The sequence below is a fragment of the Bison bison genome, unplaced genomic scaffold (genome assembly GCF_000754665.1).
Source record: "Bison bison bison isolate TAMUID 2011002044 unplaced genomic scaffold, Bison_UMD1.0 scf7180017864298, whole genome shotgun sequence".
NCBI classification, from domain to species: Eukaryota; Metazoa; Chordata; class Mammalia; order Artiodactyla; family Bovidae; genus Bison; species Bison bison.
The window spans coordinates 461230-484955 of record NW_011494870.1 but is presented as its reverse complement, the minus strand read 5'-3'; the positions used below and the strand labels follow the sequence as shown (position 1 = coordinate 484955).

Genomic DNA, 23726 nt, shown 5'->3' with positions numbered 1-23726 from the left:
CCTCAAGTCTCTCCATCTGTACCGTGGGAAAAATGAATATTTCATCTCACAAGGTTTTGTGAATTAATTGAGGTAACATGTGAACCACCTGGCAGAAAGCATATGCTCAGGAAATAAGTTCCTGCACAGGAACTACCAGTTCTAGGCACATTCGTAGAATCAGGGGGGTTGATCTCTAGTTCTACCTCGCCTACCCTTGCTGTTGTCTAGGAGGTCCTCTGGATAGATGCATGGACTTTCATGTTGCCCCCACAATACCTAAGGTTTTCCGAATAGCTTGGATTCATTCCATGCTGGTCTTGCTAAAGTTATAAACTAGTATTCATGAGGACAGTAATAATTAAATCCAGATTGATGTATTGCCTTAGAATGTCATCTCTCCAGCTAGAGATTTGATCTCATTTAAAGAAACTATAGTGCTCTCTCATAATCTCCTTGCCAGTCTTATTTTCTTCTTATTGATCTTCTCTTTGCCTTTTTCTATATGAAGTCGTCTCCTTGACAGAGTAATCAAGAGCAAAGTAGAAGTTAAAAGGTTTGGTTTTGTGTGTGACATTTATCTAGCAATGGGCTTCTCTTTTCCTTGGATTTCTTGCTTTTTTATTTTATATTACTTTTTTAATATAAAATAATTATATTGTTAATTTCCTAAAGTATATTAGTCCACTTTTTACCATTTTAATAACCAAAGGGTATACATGTTCATCATTTAAAATTCTTTATATACAGATGACTATAGAAGAGAGTAAAAACTGTTTCATATTCTTACTCAGTATTCTTCGTTTCTAAATTTAGAGGAATACTAAGCAGTTTAGTGTACATCTTCCCAGAACTTTATTTTTTCCACATGAACCAGTACATCTTTTTTTTTTCCTTTTTTAGTTTAAAAATTAGTTTGTATTTTTAAATCAATAATGGTGACAAAGGTGAAAAAGTTAGGGTATAATTTTAAAAATAGCACTTCGTCAGCTGACAACCCACCACCAGTCTGATAACCAGATACACTACTGCCAACTCTAATCTCTTGTTTTTTGTTATTTCCCTCCTATTTCTGAGTGCTGTATTTATACCACTATTTGTTGATTTATTGTTTATTTTCCTTCTGTTTTGGTGGGTAAAAATCATACTGTCTTAACACGCCTACCCCATTTCTTCTCCCATACTTTCCACATATGTAGAGCACAATTTTTGTATAATTCAGTGTTTACGCTGTGTGACAATATAAGTGGTGTTCATTGATGAGCTAAGTATTAATAGTAGATTGTGGTTTCAATCATTTTGTGGTAAACTTTCTTTGGAGTTAATAATTGCCTTATATTTTTCTTTTATTTTCTTTGTGCTTGTGTATGTTACTGATTTTTTTCCTAATTCATCAACAGATCTTTGAAATCTTACAAAAACATCACTAACATATCTGATAACATATCAGCTCCTTTTTTTCTCTCTTTTAATTGAAGATCTCCCTTCTAGTTTCCTTTGTCCTCCTTTTCTAATCATGACCAGCTACATCCTATACACATATCATTCTGGAACTTTGTTTCACCATCATCCTGGGAGTTCACAACATCTTTCCTATGTTGAGTACCTTGTTTCTGGATCCAGTGTTGCCTTTTTTCTTGGTTTATTTCCTTATTTTACTGGGGCATATCCTCCTGTAGCTTTCTGAGTAAGAGTCTAAGGGAGATAGTTTTAAAATTCCATCCATTCTAAAAATGTCCATATTCTGACCTCAAATTTGATTGCTCTTTTGGCTGGGTATAGAATTCTCAGATAGAAACCATTCTGAAAATATTGCATTGTCTGCCAGTATTCCCTTTCAAAAATCCAAGGCTCTTCTGCTTCCTTATTCTTTTACATGCAACCTGTTTCCTATGGAAGGTTTTAGAAACTTTTATTTATCCTGCTGCTGCTGCTGCTAAGTCACTTCAGTCGTGTCCGACTCTGTGCGACCCTATAGACGGCAGCCCACCAGGCTCTCCCGTCCCTGGGATTCTCCAGGCAAGAACACTGGAGTGGGTTGCCATTTCCTTCTCCAATGCATGAAAGTGAAAAGTGAAAGTGAAGTCGCTCAGTCGTGTCCGACTCTCAGCGACCCCATGGACTGCAGCCCACCAGGCTCCTCCGTCCATGGGATTTTCCAAGCAAGAGTACTGCAGTGGGGTGCCATCGCCTTCTCCTAGGTATTCTCGAATTTGAGGAAAGATTTGTTTTGCTGTAGCTCTCTTCCTACCTCTCCTCCCCTCAGCTCTTCTGGGACCCTTTTACCTAGAAATTTAATTATAAGAAATTTTACTTAGAACTCACATGAAAATTTTCTGTTTTCTTTTGCTATAACTTCTTTTGACTAAATGGAGAACTACTTTTGCTTTTTATTTTTCTGAACTGTTCTCTCCAATTTTCTATTTCTTTTTACTGCCTGACAAATTTCCTGAAGTAATCTTCCAAACTATCTTTTTTGATTGTTTGTATTTTAGCTTTTATAGATCTTTTTTAAAAACCTCTCAGAGCTCTTTTTATTCTCCATATGTTCCCTTTTAATTTAGTATCCTTTTAGTTTCAAGAAGGGAGAAGGCAATGGCACCCCACTCCAGTACTCTTGCCTGGAAAATCCCATGGGTGGAGGAGTCTGGTAGGCTGCAGTCCATGGGGTCACTAAGAGTCAGACACGACTGAGCGACTTCACTTTCACTTTCCACTTTGATGCATTGGAGAAGGAAATGGCAACCCACTCCAGTGTTCTTGCCTGGAGAATCCCGGGGACGGGGGAGCCTGGTGGGCTGCAGTCCATGGGGTCGCACAGAGTTGGACACGACTGAAGCGATCTAGCAGCAGCAGCAGCAGTTTCAGGAATGTCTTCCTGAGGGTTTTTTTTTTTTTCCCTTTTCAATGTATTTTCAGTTTTTTCCATTGATTTCTTACCTAAGGTTTCTTTTTCTTCCTTCCTTCTTTTTCTTCCTCTCTCTTTGCTTAGGTTTCTCTTTCATGCTGGAAATTTTTTTCAAAGGTTTGGAATTCCTAAGTATTTTACAGTTATTGTTGTTTAGTCACTAAGTCATACCTAACTCTTTTTGCAACCCCATGGACTATAGCCGGCCAGGCTCCTCTGTCCATGGGATTTCCCAGGCAAGAATACTGGAGTGAGTTGCTATTTCCTTCTTCAGAGGATCTTCCTGACCCAGGGATTGAACCTGCGTCTCCTGCTTGGCAGGCAGATTCTTTACCACTGAGCCACCTGGGAAGCCCATATTTTACAATAATGAAACAGTAAGCAGCTTTCTTCTCCATGTGTCCTCTCCAGGCAGTTCTCTGAGTTAGGAGTCCAGGTTTGAGAAGTATAAAAATGGCATAACCCTGCTGTTCCTCTCACCAGTCTCAGTTTCTATACAGCCATGAGTTATAGAGCTTGACTCCACTGGGTTCTTCTTCGTCTCCTAGGACCAGTGCAGTTCCAGTCTTCTGTTCTCAGTGAAAAGTTAGCACTGATAGAGTCTTAGCCTGCCTGACATATGAAAAGGTGTATGATAACTTTCAGCATCCTTTCTGGATCAGTGCAGACATGACATATCTGACATATATTCTTAACACATCTGCAGCTAGATTTGTTTCTGTTTTTTCATTAGACTTTGTTGGTGTTTCATTTTGATTAGACATCATGTAATTTCCACCATCCACCCTGATCCTAATTTTATTAAACTCCTAAAGTCATGAAAACATACAGGTATAAGACTTATGCACCTCTTCTTTTATCACAGCCATGAATGAGCACATGGTCACTATCACCCAAAATCCATTCTACTATGTTTCTGAACTTCCACTGGGGACGCAGAGCTAGATCAGGAATAGCAGTTCTTACTTATTTACTTGGCTTTAGGGGCTTCCCAGGTGGTGCTAGTGGTAAAGAACCCACCTGCCAATGCAGGAGACAGAAGAGACACAGGTTCAATCCCTGGGTCTGGAAGGTCCCCTGGAGGAGGGCATGGCAACCCACTCCAGTATTCTTGCCTGGAGAATTCCAGGAACAGAGAAGCCTGGCAGGCTCTAGTCCATGGGGTCACACAGAGTTGGACACAGCTGAAGTGATTTAAGCATGCATGCAGGAAGATGAAAATATTGGTGGGGTGGAAGAGAGAGATTGGGGGATTTCAGATGTTCTTAGAGTTGAATGAAATTTATAGCTTATAAACTTGCAAAACCTTAAAAATGTATTGAATATTTGACAAGTTTGGCACAGGTCAATCTGAAAAGATGATCAGACACAGTGGACATTGAGCATCAATTGAATGTTAGCCAGTTTACAACACACATCCATCCTTAAAGTTGAGCTATTGTTGCCTCACTCACCCTCTGGCACTTTCGAGATCTGTGGTGTCCATTTCCCTCATCTGGTCCTTTTCAACTGTAGAATTAGTTCTAATTGTTTCTCCTTTTATCTCTCATCAAGTCTCCAACGCAATAGGATTGTGGGTTCATAAATTTCTTAACACCTTTGTATTGTCCAGATACCTGAAAAGTTACTTAACCACAAAGGTTTTAAGTTGGATGTACTCTTTCAAGGCTGTGTGCCAGTCGTGTGCCCTCTCCCACTGAATCTCCATGGTAACACCATGTGAGTCTAACAATGGTGTGTCTGTGACCACAGGCACAGATTTTCCCATGAGAATTGCTGTTTGCTCATGTGCTCGTCTTTCCAAGTCTTCCTTCATGTCTTTCAAAGTTGCTTTCTTCATGATACTTGAATTGTTCACCCACACCTCCCACCTCTTTTCTTTCACTGTAAAAGAAGTTGATTCTGTATGTTTTTAAGGTTTCTGTTGGTTTTATTCAAATGGTGTTTTTGTTGGACTTGTCTCGGATCTCACTTGGTTTTTAGTTTCTGGGAGAGATCTTATACCTTCTCATCACCTGCAGAATACGATTTTCCATACATAGTGGAACATTGATACTTTAAATTTTTTTTGTCTGATTGCACAATTTAGTAATAAGATTATATTGCAAATGTTTTGTAAAAAACATTTCGTTGAAAATAATTCATCAAGGTTTTGTCAGAATAAAGAACAAAGAGAAGAAGCAAACTCTTCTCTTGAGCAGAATATTGAAACTTTCCACTTTAGCAGTTTACAACCAGTTTTCAGTTTTTCATTGGTGGAATTAATGCTTTTTTGGTGGAAAAATAATAGTTAATCTTTATGAATTTTATAATATATCCATTGTACCTTCTGTTAATTCCTGTCATGTGCATATTATACAAAATGCTGGGAATTACAAAAGGGAAAGAGCCTATTGTTTCTTAAAGTGTTTTAGTCTAAAGCATAATTGAGTACTTTATTGTTTTTCAAGGAGGGATCTCTTGAATTGGCCCACAGCCTCGGGTAAAATTCATCTGGTGAATTTCTTGTGCCTCCGAATAAGTCATTCAAGATGCGGATACTGATTTTTTTTAAGCAGACAGTAGACACTGCTTTTAAAAAGTGCCAAGACTTCGTGCTAGTGTGCAGTGTCAAAACAAAAGCACTGGTGATAGAACAGGGATCAAACAGATCACTGAAAACTGCAGATGATGCATGCAACAGAATTTTAGCCAAAAGTTTACCTTCAAATCCTATAATCGTGTTTTAGTAGACACACAAACCGAAGTTGAGTGGTTTGAATTTTTTGTGTTTATTTCCCCTGCCCTTCCTCCATGTTGTCTTCAGTCCTCTGGAAGAAAAGAGTAAAAGCAGTGACAGAGCCAATCCACACATAGATTCTTAATAATGTTTTTTTATTAACTAAGAATGTTTGTAGAATTAACTTTTTTAAGAAGCTACTTAAAGTAATATGAAAAATATATCTCCCATCTTCAAATGAGGACTATTCCACAATAACTTTATTGGTTTAAAATGCCAGATGTATGGTGTTAAAACAACTGGAAAGGCATTTTTACATGTGTGCAACATCTGAGTAAATAGATCTATTGCCCTGACCCTGAAAATCAAGCAAATGAATTAAAACACTGAATGTCTTTCTCATGTTTTATCCTCCATGCTGTAGAAAGAAAGAAAATGGAAACTTTTTCCTGGGGAGAAGAAAAGGAAAATAAATTTAGAACCTCAGTATCTGACTAAAAATTATAGAAAAAAAGGTAAATAGGGGGGAAAATATAAGATGAAGGATATTACAGCAAAGATATATGTGCTTTGTCATACATTATAAATTTTCTGAACATAAATTGAATATAAAACATATAGATATAAATTTGCTAATGATTCAGATAGTTTTGTAACTACATACTAGGTGTGTCACTTTAACTTGCTTTGTATCAGTCTCCCACCGAGGAAACAGGAGTCACAGCAATGCCTTCTGCTTAGGCTTGGTGTGTGAATTAAATACTATTCTACACCAAGGGTCAGCAGACTGGCCCTCAGGCCAAATCCAGCCCCCCATCTGTTCATGTACACCTTGCAAGCTAAAATTGGTTTTTACATTTGTAAATGGTTGGGAAAAGAGTCAAAATAATAATAATATTTTGTGACACATGAAAATGATTATAAAACTCAGTTTTATTGGAACCTAGCCTCACTCATACATTTGTATATTGTCTAGAGATGCTGTACTGATCCATGGGCAGTTAAGTTGTTACAATAGAGACAGTGTGTCCTGCAAAGCCTAAAATGTGTACTGTCTAGTCCTTTACAGAAAAGACTGCCAACTCCCTTCACATACTAAAATCCTTTGAACAATGTCTAGTATATATGCACACTAAAACAAATATTAGGTATTATTATTAATATTAGACCTTATACAAAATAAATAATAACATTCAAATAGCCAAAAATACATGTCACAGTCTGAAATATTTCATCAAATATTGTTCCTGAAAATAAACTAAAGATTTTTAAACAATTTTTATTGTTTAAAGATGTTTAAAAAAAAGCCTTAGGAATAAAATACTCCAAACTTACTTTACAAGGGGCTTAGTTTTAGAATATGTATTCCTTTTAAGAATACGTTACATCTCCTTTCTCTGTAACTTTTTGTTATGTGTTCACTTTATCTGCTCCAATTCCAGACTTATTTCCTGTCTTAATTTTCCATTTTTACCTATTGTCGGATCCTTCTGCAGTGGAAGAAGAGAGAAAAGGCTTAGGAACCAAGAATTAATGGCAAGACCTTTGATGTGTGATCAGGGATGAGTCAGGTCAGGTAGTACCCGCATTGAACAGGGCTCAAAAATGCAGTCCGTACGAGTTCTTTGAGCTTATCTCTGTGGACACAAGACAAACCAAACTCCTACGTAACACCTATTGCGTTGGGCAAAGAATTAGGCAACCACATGTTTCTGGGCCAAATTTGACCCATCCCTGAAAAAATTTTAAGTCAACAAAGGAGATATTTTACTTAATTGCTTGGATTATTTCATTTTACTGCTGTTTTTCCCAGACTTTACTAACACACTAGGAATTTGTTCAGATTCAATCTGATGTACTAATATGTACGTGATTGCTTTGTGTAGATCAGTCAAATCTTCCTTGGACCTTTTCAGGCTGTTCAGTGTTTACAAGCTCGGTTGTATTGTCCATGCCTGTTTTCATTTTAATCTCTTACCTCTACATCCCAACAGCCTGTTTCTATTTCTCTTTATCCAACTTCTCCAGCAATTTGGCCAGGTCCCTATTCATTAACTATAGAACCAGAAAGTGGACAAGTGAAACAAAGGAAGCTGGCACTCAAACACACTTTGCTCCTTGCTTACAGCTCTAGTACAGTCTGCAGAATCCTTTTTCAGTTTGAGGTATGGGTGGATTACAGGAAAGATGGGGGAAGGTCAGTGAATTGAAAAGTCAATGGTGTGACTACTCAAGGCATGAACTGTCTGAATCCTAGCTCAGTAATTGAGGAGCCTTATAGGCTTCTCTGGTGGCTCAGATGGTAAAGAATCTTCCTGCAATGCAGGAGACCTGGTTCAATCCCTGGTTGGGAAGATCCCCTGGAGGGCATGGCAACTCACTCCAGTATTCTTGCCTGGAGAATTCCATGGACAGAGGAGCCTGGCGGGCTACAATCCATGCAGTTGCAAAAAGTCAGGCACGACTGAGCAACTAACACTATGGGAAAAAAAGAAGGAATTCGCATATATAAGTTAAGGAGAGACTTTGGCTTACTGGCATTAAGCATACAGTTAGTAGGACTTGGAGCGCAGGGTATATTGTAGCTATTGAAATTAAACAATAGCCAGATCAATGTGCTATAAAATAGTCTTTGAAAGGAGGTTGCTATTTGGTCACTTGTTGTTGCTTTACCACTGAGCCACCAGAGAAGCCCTGAAGTAGAATATTAGAAAATATGAAAGGAAATAGTCCTGTCTTCTGTAAGCTATGGGACTGTGGGCTTCTACATCATTTGTCATATTTCTTCTCACCTGTGTTGAGGCTCTGGGGTCTCCTTGGTCTGACGGTGACTGCTTCTCCTTGCCCTGTCCCTCCAATCTCTCTGTCTTCCCTTTTCTGTCCTCCCTGCTCTCCTACAACACGCTCTGGTCTGCACGAGTTCATTGCACAAGGGCCTGCCTGCTCTGTGACCTCATCTCTGCTAGAAACCTTAGACCTGGAGGTCACAGGCAAATGTGCTGTGTTTCTTTGCTTCTCTAAACATCCCGTGCAGGTAGAAGACATCAGTTCATGCACGGGTAGAAATTATACTATTAAAACCTTCAGGACCTGTCTTCAAGCCTAAAGAGTTTGCCAGATTTGATCTCCAATAATCACTTGCAAATATTTGCAAAGACTAAGAAAATTACAGAGGAAATGATATCTGTCCGGCCAAGTTTAGTATCTTTATTATTTCTCTTCCTGTTGTCAATTTGGATAGCAGAAGTGGGATGGCTAGGGAGCTGTCCTTAATTATTTCTCATTACAAATGCTCCACTTACATATTAATCAGTTGTTTTCTTGGTTTACTCTGGGGTTGAGAGTTGTCGGGCTGCACACCTACAAGTCCAGTATTTGCCAGTTCCAAGAATTAGGCAACAGCCCTGAGTCAGCAACAGGGACATCTTAATGGTTTCATAGATGGGGGATCTTACACATCTGAAGTTCAGGGGCCCTGCAGCGAAACCCCACTGTGGCGGCAGACAGCAGGCGGGACAAAGCAGCAGTCTTCTCTACCCAAGGGTGGAGGGAGGCTAACCATTACAAGGGGAATTGACATTAGGTTGGCTCATCAGTTACCAGGGAAAGCAGATGGGTGTGCCCTTCTCTGGAGGCCCTTTGATAAACTATCACAGTGGAGATGTTCTGATCCACAGATTAGAACAATCACTAGCTGAGGCCTAGGGGCAAGTATGTTTAGGTTCTGTGATTAAGAGGGAAGGTCAGTCATGTGAGTACCGTGTCCTTCAAGCAGGGACTGGTCAAGCAGGGGATGTACAGAGAGCAAGAGAACAATCGTTTTGGATAGACCAATTATATAAGTATTAACCATTTATAGAGATTTTGAAGATACTCCCCCTTAACATGTGGAGAATCTTAGGAAGAAACTGACTAAGCATTTGGCAGAAACCTGGATGATTTTTCCAGTTTTTTATAAATCAGATGTATCTGGACTTGAAACCATGGATAGATTAACTTTGTGCAATTTCAGGAAATAGATTTTACTGGATTTATAGTTTGGCTAAAGATTTGAGGTCAGCGATCACCTTACCAGGAGGTTCTTACATAGCAATTTTGCCATGTCTGATAGTACACTATAGAAAACTGCTATGTGCTGGGCTCACAGCTGAGCGCTTTGCATGCAGCATTCCATTCTGTCCTCCCAAACCTGGGAGATACGAGGAAACTGAGGTGCAGTCACTTGCCCAAGGTCACAAGAGTCATGTTTCAAACCAAGGGAGCTCACAGTCCTGGCCCTTCCCACTCCCACCTCCCCCCAGCAACAGGAGCTCAGCACAGGTGTTTTGAATGTGCGCCGATGTCAGCTCCGACACATATCAATGAGATCCTACTGGAGATACAAAGTACATCAAGCTTTTTCCTAAATAATCAAGGAAAGAAAGAGATGCAGACCAGGCTTGCAAATTTTTTTTTCATAAAGGCTTTGGAGTTCCTGTCTTTTGAGTTGGTACATTTATTTACCCAAGTGACATATGTAAATGAAATCAATACCTGAGAGTGTGTTCCTAAGTCCTTGTTAAGGATGTGAGTTTTTCAAAGTATTCGGTGTTTGATAAACTACAAATGATAATGATTGATTCAAATTTGATATTATTATGAATCATTACATTAAAAGTCAACCAGTCTTTGCTCTTTTAAAATAACCTTTAATAAAGTAATTTATGAGGTATTCTTTGATAAATTGTGACAGAAGAAATAGTGAAGCTTGTCATGGCAGTAAGAGTGAAGAGTGGTATTTAAAATGCATATCCTAATAATCCTGTACCCTGTATCCTAATAATCTTCTTTCCTGATCACTTTCAGAAGCAGAAATGATGCTAATAAAACTGGTACCTTGTGGAACGTACCTTGGCAGCACATTTTTCATCATGCACAGTATATAGACGCAGCCTTACAAACAGCTAGGCATTAAAATTGAGCGTGATTGTATGACCAGCAGATGTCTTAACTTGTAACTGAAGAATATTTAAGGCGTGATAAAATGTGTATCTTTCCCTTTGGCTAAATAGCCTGTTACTTTACCAAAATGCCCATGTAACCACTCTGTCCATGTATCTGGACCTCACTCATTTAAATCAAGTGTGTCACTTGGCCTTTTTTAGAAGAAAGCTCAGGATATGCAGAATCACTGAATTGTGAACACAAGTTATAAGCAAAGAATCACAGGCCCTTGACCCAAGTTCTGGCATCAGTTAGTGCATTTGTGGATCACTCAGACCGTCTGCATCTCTGAGCCCTGAAAAGCTGCATCCCATTGTGTCTGGAGTGCATCCTACCTCAGAGAGCAGCTGAGAACAACTCCTAGATGACTGTAAGGCCCTCAGTGGTGATTGAGCAGTCTTCACGCTTATTTCTTGTGTCTAGTTAAAGGCTATGTTCTAGACCTTACGGAGAATATAAATGAATAAGGCTCTGATATGAGGGGGAAATAGCGACAGGGAGAGGCTGGCAGGTGGGTGACTTGGATCATAGAAATGAATGAGGGTCTCATTTAAATTGTATTCTTTGCAAAGTGTGAGAACTTGTATTTACTGGCAAAGTAATGACTTGCAAAAGTTAGGAAAACTGATGTTCAGATCTCTGGTTTAATGCTGGTTCTTGCTGGAGGGAAATACCACCTTGGCAGAGTGCCAACCCATGCTCTCACTGGCAGCAGGACTACAAGGGCTAGAGACATGAACTAGTGTCCCTTGAGGCCCGTTGATAATTTTTTGTGCAGAGTTTTGGGCGAAGTCATAGCCTGAAGAAAGCCAACTTCCTGTAGGGATCTTGGGCCACGTCCACAGGATCTGGCCTTTTTCTTGATAGGAGGGAGATTTGTACGAGAGCCAAAAGGAAGGAAGGCAGAGGCTGCTTACCTCCAGGCAGGTAATTGTGTCTCTCTGCAAGCCACACTGGAAATGTCTGATAGAGCTTCCTGTTGGCCTCTGCTCCCTGCCAGCCCTGGAGACAGGCAGGCAGTGGGAGCCAGCAGCTTCTTTCATGACTGGCGGGGGCAGGAGTGCATACGTTCTTCATGGGGCCCAGTGTGTTTATGCCTCCCAGCCCCCACTGTAAAATGTAAATGAAGAGGAATTGTTTCACAGTCTCAACATGGAAAATTTTCTTACTTGATACCTAAGTTGCAGAGATCAGAACGCCACAAAATGTTTTACACAGAATCATCACAGGTCCCTCCAGTTGGTCCTGGATTTCAATTCCCTTTTGCTTTTGCTCTTCTTTTTGCTTGTAATCTCTCCATCTCTCGAGTCAACTCAGAACTACATTGCTTTTAAGCCTTCCCCACTCAAACCTTTCCTGCGTATGTGACCCCAGCCTCTTTTTAACCACTCTTAGGCGCTCATCCATAGACCTGTGCTTCCCTGGTGGCTCAGTGGTAAAGAACTTGATCCCTCCTGGGTTGGGAAGATCCCCTGGAGGAGAAAACAGCAACCCACATCAATATTCTTGCCTGGAAAATTCCTTGCGTAGAGGAGCCTAATGGACTATAGTCCATGGGGTCACAAAGAGCCGGACACCACTGAGCACGCATGCAGATGCAGGTGGCAGATAACATTAGTTCCAGGTGTACAGCATAGTGACCCAGTGTTTGTATATATTGCAAAATGATCACCACAATAAGTCTAGATAACATCCATCACCTCACAGTTTTAACTTCTTTTCTTGTGATGAGGACTTTTAAGATCTACTGTCTTAGCAGCTTACAAATATATAATACGGTCTTGTTAACTGTAGTCATCGTGCTGTATGTTACATCCCCAGGATTTACTAATTTTATAATTGGAAGTTTGTACCTTTTAACCACCTTTACCTGTTTCACCCATCTTCTGCCTCCCTACCTCTGGTAACCAATCTGTTCTCCGTATCTATACTTGTTTTTATTTTTTTGTTTGTTTAAGTTAGTTAGTTAGTTTGGGCTGTGCTGGGTCTCTGTTGCTGCACGCAGACTTTCTCTAGTTGTGGCAAGCAGGGGCTGCTGTCTAGTTGCAGCGCTCAGGCTTCTCATCGTTGTGGCTTCTCTTGTTGCAGAGCACAGGCTCAGTAGTTGTGATGCACAGGCTTAGTTGCTCAGCAGTATGTGGAATCTTCCTAGACAATGCATGTCTCCTAAATTGGCAGGTGAATTCTTTGTCCCTGAGCCACCAGGGAAGCCCCTGTTTTTAAGAATCAACATAAATGAGATTATATGGTATGTCTTTCTCTGTCTGATTTATTCCACTTAGCATAATACCCTCAAGGTTCATCTATTTTGTTGTAATTGGCATGGTTTTCTTTTTTATGGCTGAATAACATTCCATTACATGTATATGAATGTGTGCATGTGTTATATATATTATACATATACACATTGTAAAGAACTGACATGTGTGTATATTAAATGTGCTATATATGCATATATACACATTATACATAAATAATTATACATATACATGTATGTATATTATACATGTCAGTTTTCTTGATCCATTCATCCATTGATGATGCAGTTTGCTTCCGTGTCTTAGCTAGTGTAAATAATGTTGCAGTGAACATGGGTGTGTAGATATCTTTTCAAGTTAGTGTTTTTATTTCCTTCAGATACATACCCAAAAGTGGAATTGCTAGATCATATAATAGTTCGGTTTTTCATTTTTTGAGGAACTTCCTTACTGTTTTCCATAGCAGCTGCACCACTTTAATAGCTCTACCAACTGTCCACAAGGGTTCCCTTTCCTCCAATCCTCGCCCCTACTTTTTTTTTTGGCTTTTTGATGCTAACCATTCTGACAGGCGTGAGGTGATACCTCACAGTATTTAGATTTGCATTTCCCTGACGATTAGTGTTGTTGAGCATCTTTTCACATAGTTACTATTGGCCATCTGTATGTCTTCTTTGGAAAAATGTCTCTTCAGATCCTCTGCCTATGTTTTAATCAGAATTTGTGTGTTTTTGCTGTTGGATTTGTGTGAGAATCAATATGGGATGTTAAGGATTAGAGGTGTGAGACCCCCTCAACAATAGCCTGAACCAGTCCTTTTCTGATGATCTTGGTTCCACCATTCTGCTTGTGATTTACACGGTGGGGAGCAGGGAGCCTCTCCTTCAGCCCAGGCCAGAGATCAAGATAGAGATTAGCACTCCACCTCTTCACTGATTACAGGCTTGGGAGGAGCAACTCACCTGATCAGTGTTGTCTTAAGTCTGTTTCAGCTTAGGTAACAAAACACCATAGACCAGGTGGCTTATAAATGACAGATATTTGTTTCTCACAGCCCTGGGGCTGGGAGGATCAAGCCTTCGGCAGTTTCAGCATCTGGTGAGCGCCTGCCTCGTGGTTCATAGATGGCCATCCTCTTGCTGTGTCCTCACATAGCAGAAGGTGTGAGGTCTCTTTTAAAAACGTTAATCCCAGTTACCTCCTGACGGCCTAGCTTTTGAAAACTTACATTGGAGGTAAGGATTTCACCATATGTACGTCAGAGTGACAGAGTTCACAGCAAATGGTCTGGGCAAGACTGACATTTCTGTGGCCACGTTTACTTGAGGCAGGGTGACTGCGTGGAGACCACTCAACCAACCCACTGTGCTCACTCTCAGGCAGACTGTCCTCGGTCTCTGTGACCCTTTGCTTTTTCCATGTCTCTAAGGGTGGGGACTCAGTCAGTTCAGTCGCTCAGTTGTGTCTGACTGTTTGCAACTCCATGGACTGCAGCATGCCAGGCTTCCCTTCCCCCAGCTTCACCAACTCCCAGAGCTTGCTCAGACTTGTGGGTGGGGACTAGGTAGGCCCATTGATCTCTGCTCCCTCTGTTCCAGCTCTCTCACCAGGCCACCCTTCATTGCTTTCTGTTCAGGAGAAGTGGTATACGGGGTCAACAACAAGTCAGAAACCTCCTTGGGCCTCAAGTATAAGCAGTCCCATCTGGTTAATAAAGAGCTTTAGTGTTTGGAAGAGAGTGAAAACCTTAATTGACATCCTCTTTCAATTGACTGGTTTTAACCCCAAGAGGAGGAGCATATGATTGCACCACTTCCCTGAGACTGCAGGAGAAGGCAGTGGCAATCCACTCTAGTACTCTTGCCTGGAAAATCCCATGGGTGGAGGAGACTGGTAGGCTGCAGTCCATGGGGTCGCACAGATGGACACGACTGAGCAACTTCACTTTCACTTTTCACTTTCATGCATTGGAGAAGGCAGTCACAACCCACTCCAGTGTTCTTGCCTGGAGAATCCCAGGGATGGAGGAGCCTGGTGGGCTGCTGTCTGTGGGGTCACACAGAGTCAGACACGACTGAAGCGACTTAGCAGCAGCAGCAGCAGCAGCCTGAGACTGCTTTTAAACTTGTCTTCAGAGGTGAACAGATCCTCACGTGTATATCTGATAAATTCAGTGTCTCATATGTTGTTATTTTGTTCTCTTACTTGCAACTCCAGGCCCTAGAGAATTACTAAAAAGCAAGTGACACCAGTCTCCTGGGACACATCATTCCCCCACAGACTTGAGTTTTTACTGAGCAGAGTGGATTGTGCCTCCCTCTCTGCACAGTCCATCACCTTGCAAGATGTCATAAAAACCTGATGTTAGTCTCATTTAGGATTTAGTCTGGGGGCTTTTAGCAGGAGTTTATCGATTTGTTAACATTCCCCTGGGGGTTAAAAGTATTAGAAATTCTCACTGTGGAGTGAAAAACAACTTACACGGCATAAAGTAAGAATCGTAATTCAGTTCAGTCACTCAGTCATGTCCGACTCTTTGCAACCCCATGAACCGCAGCACACCAGGCCTCCCTGTCTATCACCAACTCCCAGAGTCCACCCAAACCCATGTCCATTGAGTCATTGATGCCATCCAACCATCACATCCTCTGTCGTCCCCTTCTCCTCCTGCCCTCAATCTTTTCCAGCATCAGGGTCTTTTCAGATGAGTCAGCTCTTCACATCAGGTGGCCAAAGTATTGGAGTTTCAGCTTCAACATCAGTCCTTCCAATGAACACCCAGGACTGATATGCTTTAGGATGGACTGGTTGGATCTCCTTGCAGTCCAAGGGACTCTCAAGAGTCTTCTCCAAAACCACAGTTCAAAAGCATCAATTCTTTGGCACTCAGCTTTCGTTATAGTCCAACTCTCACATCCATACATGACCACTGGAAAAACCATAGCCCTGACTAGATGGACGTTTGTTGGCAAAGTAATGTCTCTGCTTTTGAATATGCTATCTAGGTTGGTCATAACTTTCCTTCCAAGGAGTAAGTGTCTTTTAATTTCATGGCTGCAGTCACCATCTGCAGTGATTTTGGAGCCCAGAAAAATAAAGTCAGCCACTGTTTCCACTGTTTCCCCATCTACCTGCCATGAAGTGATGGGACCGGATGCCATGATCTTAGTTTTCTGAATGTTGAACTTTAAGCCAACTTTTTCACTCTCCTCTTTCACTTTCATCAAGAGGCTTTTTAGTTCCTCTTCACTTTCTGCCATAAGGGTGGTGTCATCTGCATATCTGAGGTTATTGATATTTCTCCCAGCAGTCTTGATTCCAGCTTATGCTTCCTCCAGCCCAGCGTTTCTCATGATGAATCTTAATTGGGAGAGACAAAAAGCAGGAAGCCAGCATGGTTAGATTTTCATTGCACGACTCGGGCACTGGGCTGGATGTGTGACTAGCACTTCTTATCATGAAAACAGGACAGAGCGTCGTGTTTCTCGCCGTGGTCCCTAGCTCAGCAAGCTCTCTGCACCTTCCACCTCCAAGTGCATGCTGTGTGTCAGCAGCATCAGCCTCACCTCCAGGCTTATTAGAAATGCAGGCTCCTGGGTCCCACCCCAAGCTGAGTCACAGCCCGTGTCCCCAGGTGATTCATAACGCATGCTAATTTGGAGAAGCCCACCTCCATCACAGTGCTTCCCAAAGTTAACCCTACATCAGAATCCCCTGGAGGGCCCGCTAAAAATGTAGATTCCTAGGGCTTACCCCCTAAGATTGAGGGGGTTTTTTGGTGGTGGTTGTTGTTTTGGCAGTGCTGCACAGCATTCAAGATCATAGTTCCCTGATCAGGGATTGAAGCCATGCCCACTGCATTGGAGGCATGGAGTCTTAACCACTGAATCACCAGGCAAGTCCCTGAGACTGAATTTGGTAGGTCTGGTTGGAGGTATGTGGGTGCTAATGCTGCTGATCAGCCACCCACTTTGCTGCTCTTTAGCTTTCCCCTGAGGGAGAAGCTCCTGCCGAGGCCACACAGCATTTGCCAAGTTGGAAAACAGCCTAGAGCAACCCCAGACTGCAGACACTGGCAAAGCTTCAGTGGGACCAGGCCAGTCAGCAGGCTCACCTCCACCGTGGCCCCGGCTGCAGCAGCCCCGGGCACAGAGGGATAGGCACCGCCACAAGACATCTCTAGGACCCAGGGCTGGGCATAGTCCACTGTCTCTACTGTGTCCTAGTATGAGGCCCCCCTTACAGTAGACCTCCATCTGGAGCTTGGGGGGATCCAGTTCTGACTTGAACTTAATCATAGAGGCCTCAGGTGCCTCCTTGTTTGTGAACTCAAAGTCAGGACCACTCCTCTCCCCTTTCTAGTCTCTACCCCGGGTCTAGCCACTTACCATTAGACTTCAATCTAAAAAAGGTCCCAGTAGGGCCCTCCCCTGGGGACCCCATCATACCCCTTCTGGAGAGTGCTAATCACAGTGATAAGCCTTTCGGATGGAGGCTATCTGGTTGAGGCCAAGGTGTACATACCCGCTCTTTAGACATGACTTCTCTGAAGGCCACAGTATGATTTTCTGGAATTGCTACAACTGTAAATAAGAAAAAAAGTTAATTCTTCCATCAGGGATGTCACTATCTAATTAACCATCTTTAGATCCTTTAATTCTTTCAGTTTTATTAGGGCCTTTGCTTTCCTTCAGTCATGAAATTTTCAACCTGTAAAATCTCAGGCTACAAGAGATCATTTCTCAGTGAATATTGTTTCCAGGCTTAAACTTTTGTTACTGGTGACGACAATCGGTAAAAGGCATATAGATTGTAAAAATACTGTTTTTAAAGGCTGTTCATATTATTTATATTAAATATGGGCTGCGAAATAAACACTGTCCCTTGAAGTAACCCATCCCTCCATATTTAATTATCTAATGGTAGGCACAGAGTGTAAAGGTAAAGAGATTGTGATGCCACAAACTTGGCCTCTGTGCACCAGAGTCGAATTGAATCGAATCTCAGAGACAGTTTTGAATGAAACAGAAAAGAACAGCTTTATTGCTTTTCCAGGCAAAGGAGGCCACAGGGGACTTGTGCCCTCAGAACGGTGTGTCCCAACCCACGGGGACTTGGTGAGCAGTTTTATAGCAGTGTTCAGGGTGGGATTGCTGGTGAGGACCAGGGTGTGTGCAGGACCTGCATTCCTTTCATCTGGCCTCAGGTGGTCTCCTGATAAGCTTCTATGATTCTGGGGGTTATCCCATCTGTGACCTGTTCTCTGGAATGAAGCATGTAGTAATTAATATCTTTCATTTGTTGAGGGTTTTAGTTCCGCAGACAAGCTCAAAGGTGTTATGTGTATTCCTTGAGGCAGAACCGGGACCCTGTTCTGAGGCTGCATCCCTCACTTCCCTGATTAGCAGCTGTTTGCCCTTTGAAACTCAGGGAAGGCTGAAGCCTGTTTCCTGCAAACAAGAAATGGGAGACAGAGGAAGGCTTGCATGACCAGGAGCCCACAGCATTCTGCTCAATTTCGATTGGTGGTGATGGACTTTATCAGGTTTGGTAAAGGTCTCCTTTTGAACAGTAGGCCTTTTCAGCTTGATTTGAATTGGAACACTTTACAGAAGAAAAGAGCAAGACATATTCAGGATATAGGAAATTGCTTGGTGAGCTTAACTTTCCAGAACTTTTTCTGGAACAGCGGTCATAGGGTAATGCAGAAGAGTGTAGTTGGCCTCTATAATGCTGAACTGTGAAACTCAGGACACATTCTACATCGGGAAGGTAAAAGCTGAGCAGAATGTGTTAACAGCTTGAACCGCTAGTCTTCAGGATCATCCTTCAAACATCTTTCATTCACTTCCTTTTAGAAATTTGAGAATGAAGTGGATCCAGCTATATCAATCAAAAGCATTAGATTTTTTTTTTAATTTTATATTGAACTAGAGTTACCAATATTGTATTAACAGTTTCAGGTGTACAGCAAAGTGGTTCATTGATAAATAGCATTCTTTTTCAAAGTCTGTGAGCCTGTTTCTGTTTTGTAAATAAGTTCATTTGCATCATTTTGGGGGAGATTCTGCATATAAATAATATATTGTTTTTCTCTGAGAAGTATTTTATATATAATAAGATCCAGAAAAAATACAGTTCAAACTAGCTTAAAAACTAAAGAGTACTTAATTGGTTGATGTTACTAAAAAATGCAAAGCATCACCAGGTTTTGGCATGGTTTGACCAAGAAGTTAAAACCTAGTTTCTTTTTCTTCCTGTTTCAAAATGGTTGCTGGAAGCTCAAGGCTACACGATGCTTCTTCCACTTTTTTCATGAAAGCTGGTTCTCTGTTCCAAAGCTCTTGGCAAAAATCCTGGAGTTTAACTGGACTGGTTGAGCAGCTTGGCTACACTGGTAACCAAAAAACAAGGGAAGCAGTAGTCCAAGTGACAGGAACCTGGATTCAGAGCCCAGCCCTGAATCACCCCAGGTACAAGGAGAATAGGATTATTTGTTTAGTTGCCAAGTCATGTCTGACTCTTTGTGACCCTATGGACTGTAGCCTGCCAGGCTCCTCTGTCCATGGGATTCTTCAGGGAAGAATACTGGAGTGGGTTGCCATTTCCTTCTCCAAGGGATCTTCCTGACCCAGGGATTGAACCCACTTTTTGAATAGGATCCTCTGGCTTAAGCCATTAAGCCACCTGTTAGCAGTAGACATGGGCTCAATCCTCAGCAGGCTTTTCCATTGCCCCAGACTTGGTCATAACACATAGATCCAAGACAGGGGAATGGAGAGTGTTCTCTGTTGTCTGAGAAAATGCAGGCCCAAGGAGGATTCTCCAAATCTGCCGCCTTGGTCTGTGACCAAGGGCAGGAATGATTTCGAAGCAAGTGTGTCTGTAGAAGGAAGAGCTGGTGAATAGATGTGGGCTAAGCGAGGAGGCTGTCTAGCTTTTGGCTGGTGAGTGATCACCCGAGTCAGAAGTACCCTTGAAACATCTTCATTTGTAAGAGCAGGCTGACTAATTCCTTAAGAATTCATAGAGGTTTTCTGTTACCTAGACTGACTTGATAGATAGCTTCAGTTGAAAACACTGAAGGTGGTGAGCAATATTACATTTGTATCTCCAACTAATTACTATGTATAGGTCCACAGTTGTGTATGAAAATTATAGTGAAACTTAGGGAGACAGTGTGTTCTGATAAATAGGAAATGTGTGATCTAAAAATATTTTTCCATGTGTTTTTCTAGTCAGGGAATGTGTGTGTGTGTATGTGTGTGTGTATATATATATATATATATATATATATGTATAGTAAAAAATAATACTTCTAAAAAATATTGATGCACTTTGGGCAAAGAATAAAGTAACTTTGTTTTGACTGTTATGTAATAGACTAATTGTGAAGTCCCTAGTACATATAGGTTAAGAAATGCAAAATGAAGCCTGGTACTTAGTTTTTGATACAGACCTTAAGTATTTGGCCATGAATGAATAATTCTTGGTGGGCATTTGTGACAGTGTGCCAGGTACAACTTGATTCTCTAGGCTTTGATGATTCTTTTTCTACCTTAAAAGTTCTAGATATTTATTATTATTATTCTCTTCTGCTCGTCAGCCTGAGAGTTTGCCTAATGAAAAGAGCTGCTGAGCCTTTTGCATGTAAATCCTGATGCCATGGAAGCTCAGCCCAAGGCCACAGAAATTGAATGCATACCAAAGATGGGTTGGACTTACAAAGCAAACAGTTCCCAGGCTGAGTGATCATGTAATTCACGTCTTGTTTTTCTGCTGATTTTTTTTTCAGAACCGAATGGAGGAAAGCAAAGCACTGTTTAGAACAATTATCACGTATCCCTGGTTCCAGAACTCCTCAGTTATTCTGTTCTTAAACAAGAAAGATCTTCTAGAGGAGAAAATTATGTATTCCCACCTAGTTGACTATTTCCCGGAATACGATGGTAAGTCTTCACTCTTCAGCCAGCATGTTAGCCAGGGAAATATCCCACCTCCTGAGACCAGGGCCAGAGCTGACACACTCCTGTACTCCATCAGTGCCTCAGAAGCCCACGTGTTGATGGAGTATGAATCTTTGTTTGTCCTGTCTTTTAATGACCTGAAATGTTTCACTTACCAACAGTGATGAAATTTACACTTACTTCAAAATACATAAGAAGCTTTCTTTTATATCAGAGGATGGAACCATCCCCTAGTTTTGACTATGTATCAACCATTATAGTTCCCTCTTGAGTTCCCTTTCATTTGGTAACAGTCTGCCTGTCCTTCTCTCTGGAGAGAAAACAGAATTTTGTGGTCAAGAGCCCATGGTCTGAAGTCGATCTGTCAGCTTCAAATACCAGTTCTGATACTTCCTATTTGTAAACCTTGATCAAGTAACTGAATTGCTCTGGGCTTTAGAACCAAACTTTTGTTTTGTTGACTGTAATAGATAACATAAGTGTGAGATTTCAGCATGATGCCTGACACAGATATTTTCTTTGGAGGGCTTCATGACCCCATGAAGCCCCATTATCCTGAGAGAAGGCACCCATCTTTTAAGTTCTGCCTGTAGCACCCACTTTGGGACTCCTGTCTATGTACTTTGCATTATTTACTTCCTTCTTATAACAAATCTTGCCTCCTCAACTAGACTGAAATCCTGGATGACTGAGCACAACACCCAACCCCTTCTGCAAAATATTACTTGCTGACAGATTGGTAACAAAATGCATCCGTACCAGCCACTCTGAAACAGGTGAAAGAGTCACAGCCACTGCCCTGTAAGAACTTATCTGCAGAGTCCACACTCAGCTCCCCACACACACTTGAGTATAGATTAGGAGTGGCTAACTGTGGGCTTCCTAGGTGGCTTAGTGGTAAAGAGTCCACCTGCCAAGCAGGAGACTCGGTTCTGATCCCTGGGTCAGGAAGATCCCCTGGAGAAGGAAATGGCAACCCACTTCAGGATTCTTGCCTGGGAAAGCCCATGAACAGAGGAACCTGGTGGGGTCGCAAAAGAGTCAGACATGACTGAATGACTAAACAACTAAGTAAAATTCTACTGAAACAGCCACACCCACTCATTTATATGCTGTCTGGCTGCTTTTATGCTACAGCAGCAGAACTAAGTGGTTGTGATAGAGCTCAAGTGGCCCAGAAGCTCAAAATATTTACTCTGTGGTCCTTAAACAGAGAAAGCTTGCCAAACCCAGATCTAAGTGAATAGCATGTAAGAGGACAAACTTTGAATGTCGCACAGCACTGCACCAGCTCGGCCACTTACCGGCGGTGGGGCCTCAGTCACGTTTAAGTACCCAGTTTCCTCCTGGGTAAAAAAGAATTGAATGGAATCACGTATGCAAGTCACGTAGCTCGGTGCCTGGCAGAGAGAAGAACACAAACCCAAAAATACCTATTCTAGAGGTGCAACAAGAGAATGGGCTGTTTTTAAAAAATACTTTATCAGCATAAGCTATCTGGTGTGTATGTCAACTCAGCAGCATTTTTGTACTTCTAGGAACTCCTTAAGAAAGGCAATTACTTATTGTAAAGTTTAAAAATAAAATAAAATTTAAAAAAAAGAAAGAAAGGTAATTACTTCAAAACTAATACTCAGTTTGGCCTCATAGCTTTCCTTAAAGATGCCAACACATTGAGGATGGAGTTTCACTCATCTTTCATCACACGTGTGTTTGGTGTGATGCTGCTCTTGGAAGGGAAACGTTACATGTTAATGAACTGAAGTTCCTTCTCAAATGCACATAGAATTCTAACTTGTAGGGATGTTATCATGCTGGTTTTGTCTGCAGTGTGTTCCCATCCTCTGTCCAAGTAGCTTTTCCTTTGTGCTTTGAGGTCCCTTTAAAAACAAATACTTGCCTATCCTGTTCTCTTTTCCTCCTTTTACTTGGCCACTAGCCTGCCACCAAGTCACAGATGCCCGAGCCTGTAGTCCTCAGTGCTCCTGAGCAAAGCACGGAAGGAGGCAACCTAGCACTGGTTCTCTCCCGCAGCAGCAGGCTGACTCCTTAAACACGAGACCAGCCCAAATAAGGTGGGCACGAAGCGTCCGGCTTACACCCAACACACATGCTTGCCTCGTATGGCTGGAAGGGGAGACTTGTTTTAGTCTTTCTCAGAATTTGGTGAAAATCCACGAATGAGAAATGACCACCACCCCCTGACATAGCACAAGCCTGTAGGCAGCATGTTTTCATTATGTGCATACTTATGGGATGACAGAGCAGACCCACCGAGGCTCAAGGCACCCACACAGCACACATAGAACAGCACACCAGGGTTGGTTTTCCTTCGATAAAGACCCGAAGTAAGTGTTAGAGTACTGTTCTTCCTTCTCTGTGCGGCTTCTTCCTCTTCTTTTTACATTTCTCCTTTGTCCAGTGAGTTCCCGATTCCCCATCACTATAAGTAAGAGCATCTTCCTTCCAACATGAGCCCACTGTGAATGTTGTTAAATCTGAAGTTTGTTTTTTTTTCACGTCCATCTTCCCTGGTAACACACGTCACACATATAGAAAACTTGTCTGTGGAAAAAGAATAAAAGATGCTGATAGTTATTCCTAAAGCAGATGCAGCTGTCATTCCAGGAGACTTCAGGCCCTTGTAAGATGAGCTGAGAGAAAAAATTCTAGGCCCACTCTGCAGTGACATGTTTATAATACACATGTTTATAGTATTATAAATTTCACACTTCCACATTTCTGTACTTACAAGGTCTTAATCATAATGAATGTCATTTCTTTATTTCTCTTCAGAAAGGAAAATTACCATTTCCACATGGACTTGAATTGCAAAACTGTTCATAGAGACTATGGGATTTTTGTTCCTGCTATGATGGCTGTAATGATTTCTTTGTAGTTTATGTTTATTC

At 41.6% G+C, this 23726-nt stretch overlaps 1 protein-coding gene across 3 annotated transcripts in view; it reads left to right on the top strand.

Moving 5' to 3' along the window:
- Positions 1–23726, top strand: part of GNAQ (guanine nucleotide binding protein (G protein), q polypeptide) — a 252662-nt gene that overhangs the window by 220419 nt on the left and 8517 nt on the right. For all 3 annotated transcript variants that reach the window (XM_010851137.1, XM_010851135.1, XM_010851134.1), the window contains exon 6: positions 20643–20796. In XM_010851137.1, coding sequence (XP_010849439.1) covers positions 20643–20796 — 154 coding nt within the window. The remainder of the gene's footprint in view (positions 1–20642; positions 20797–23726) is intronic.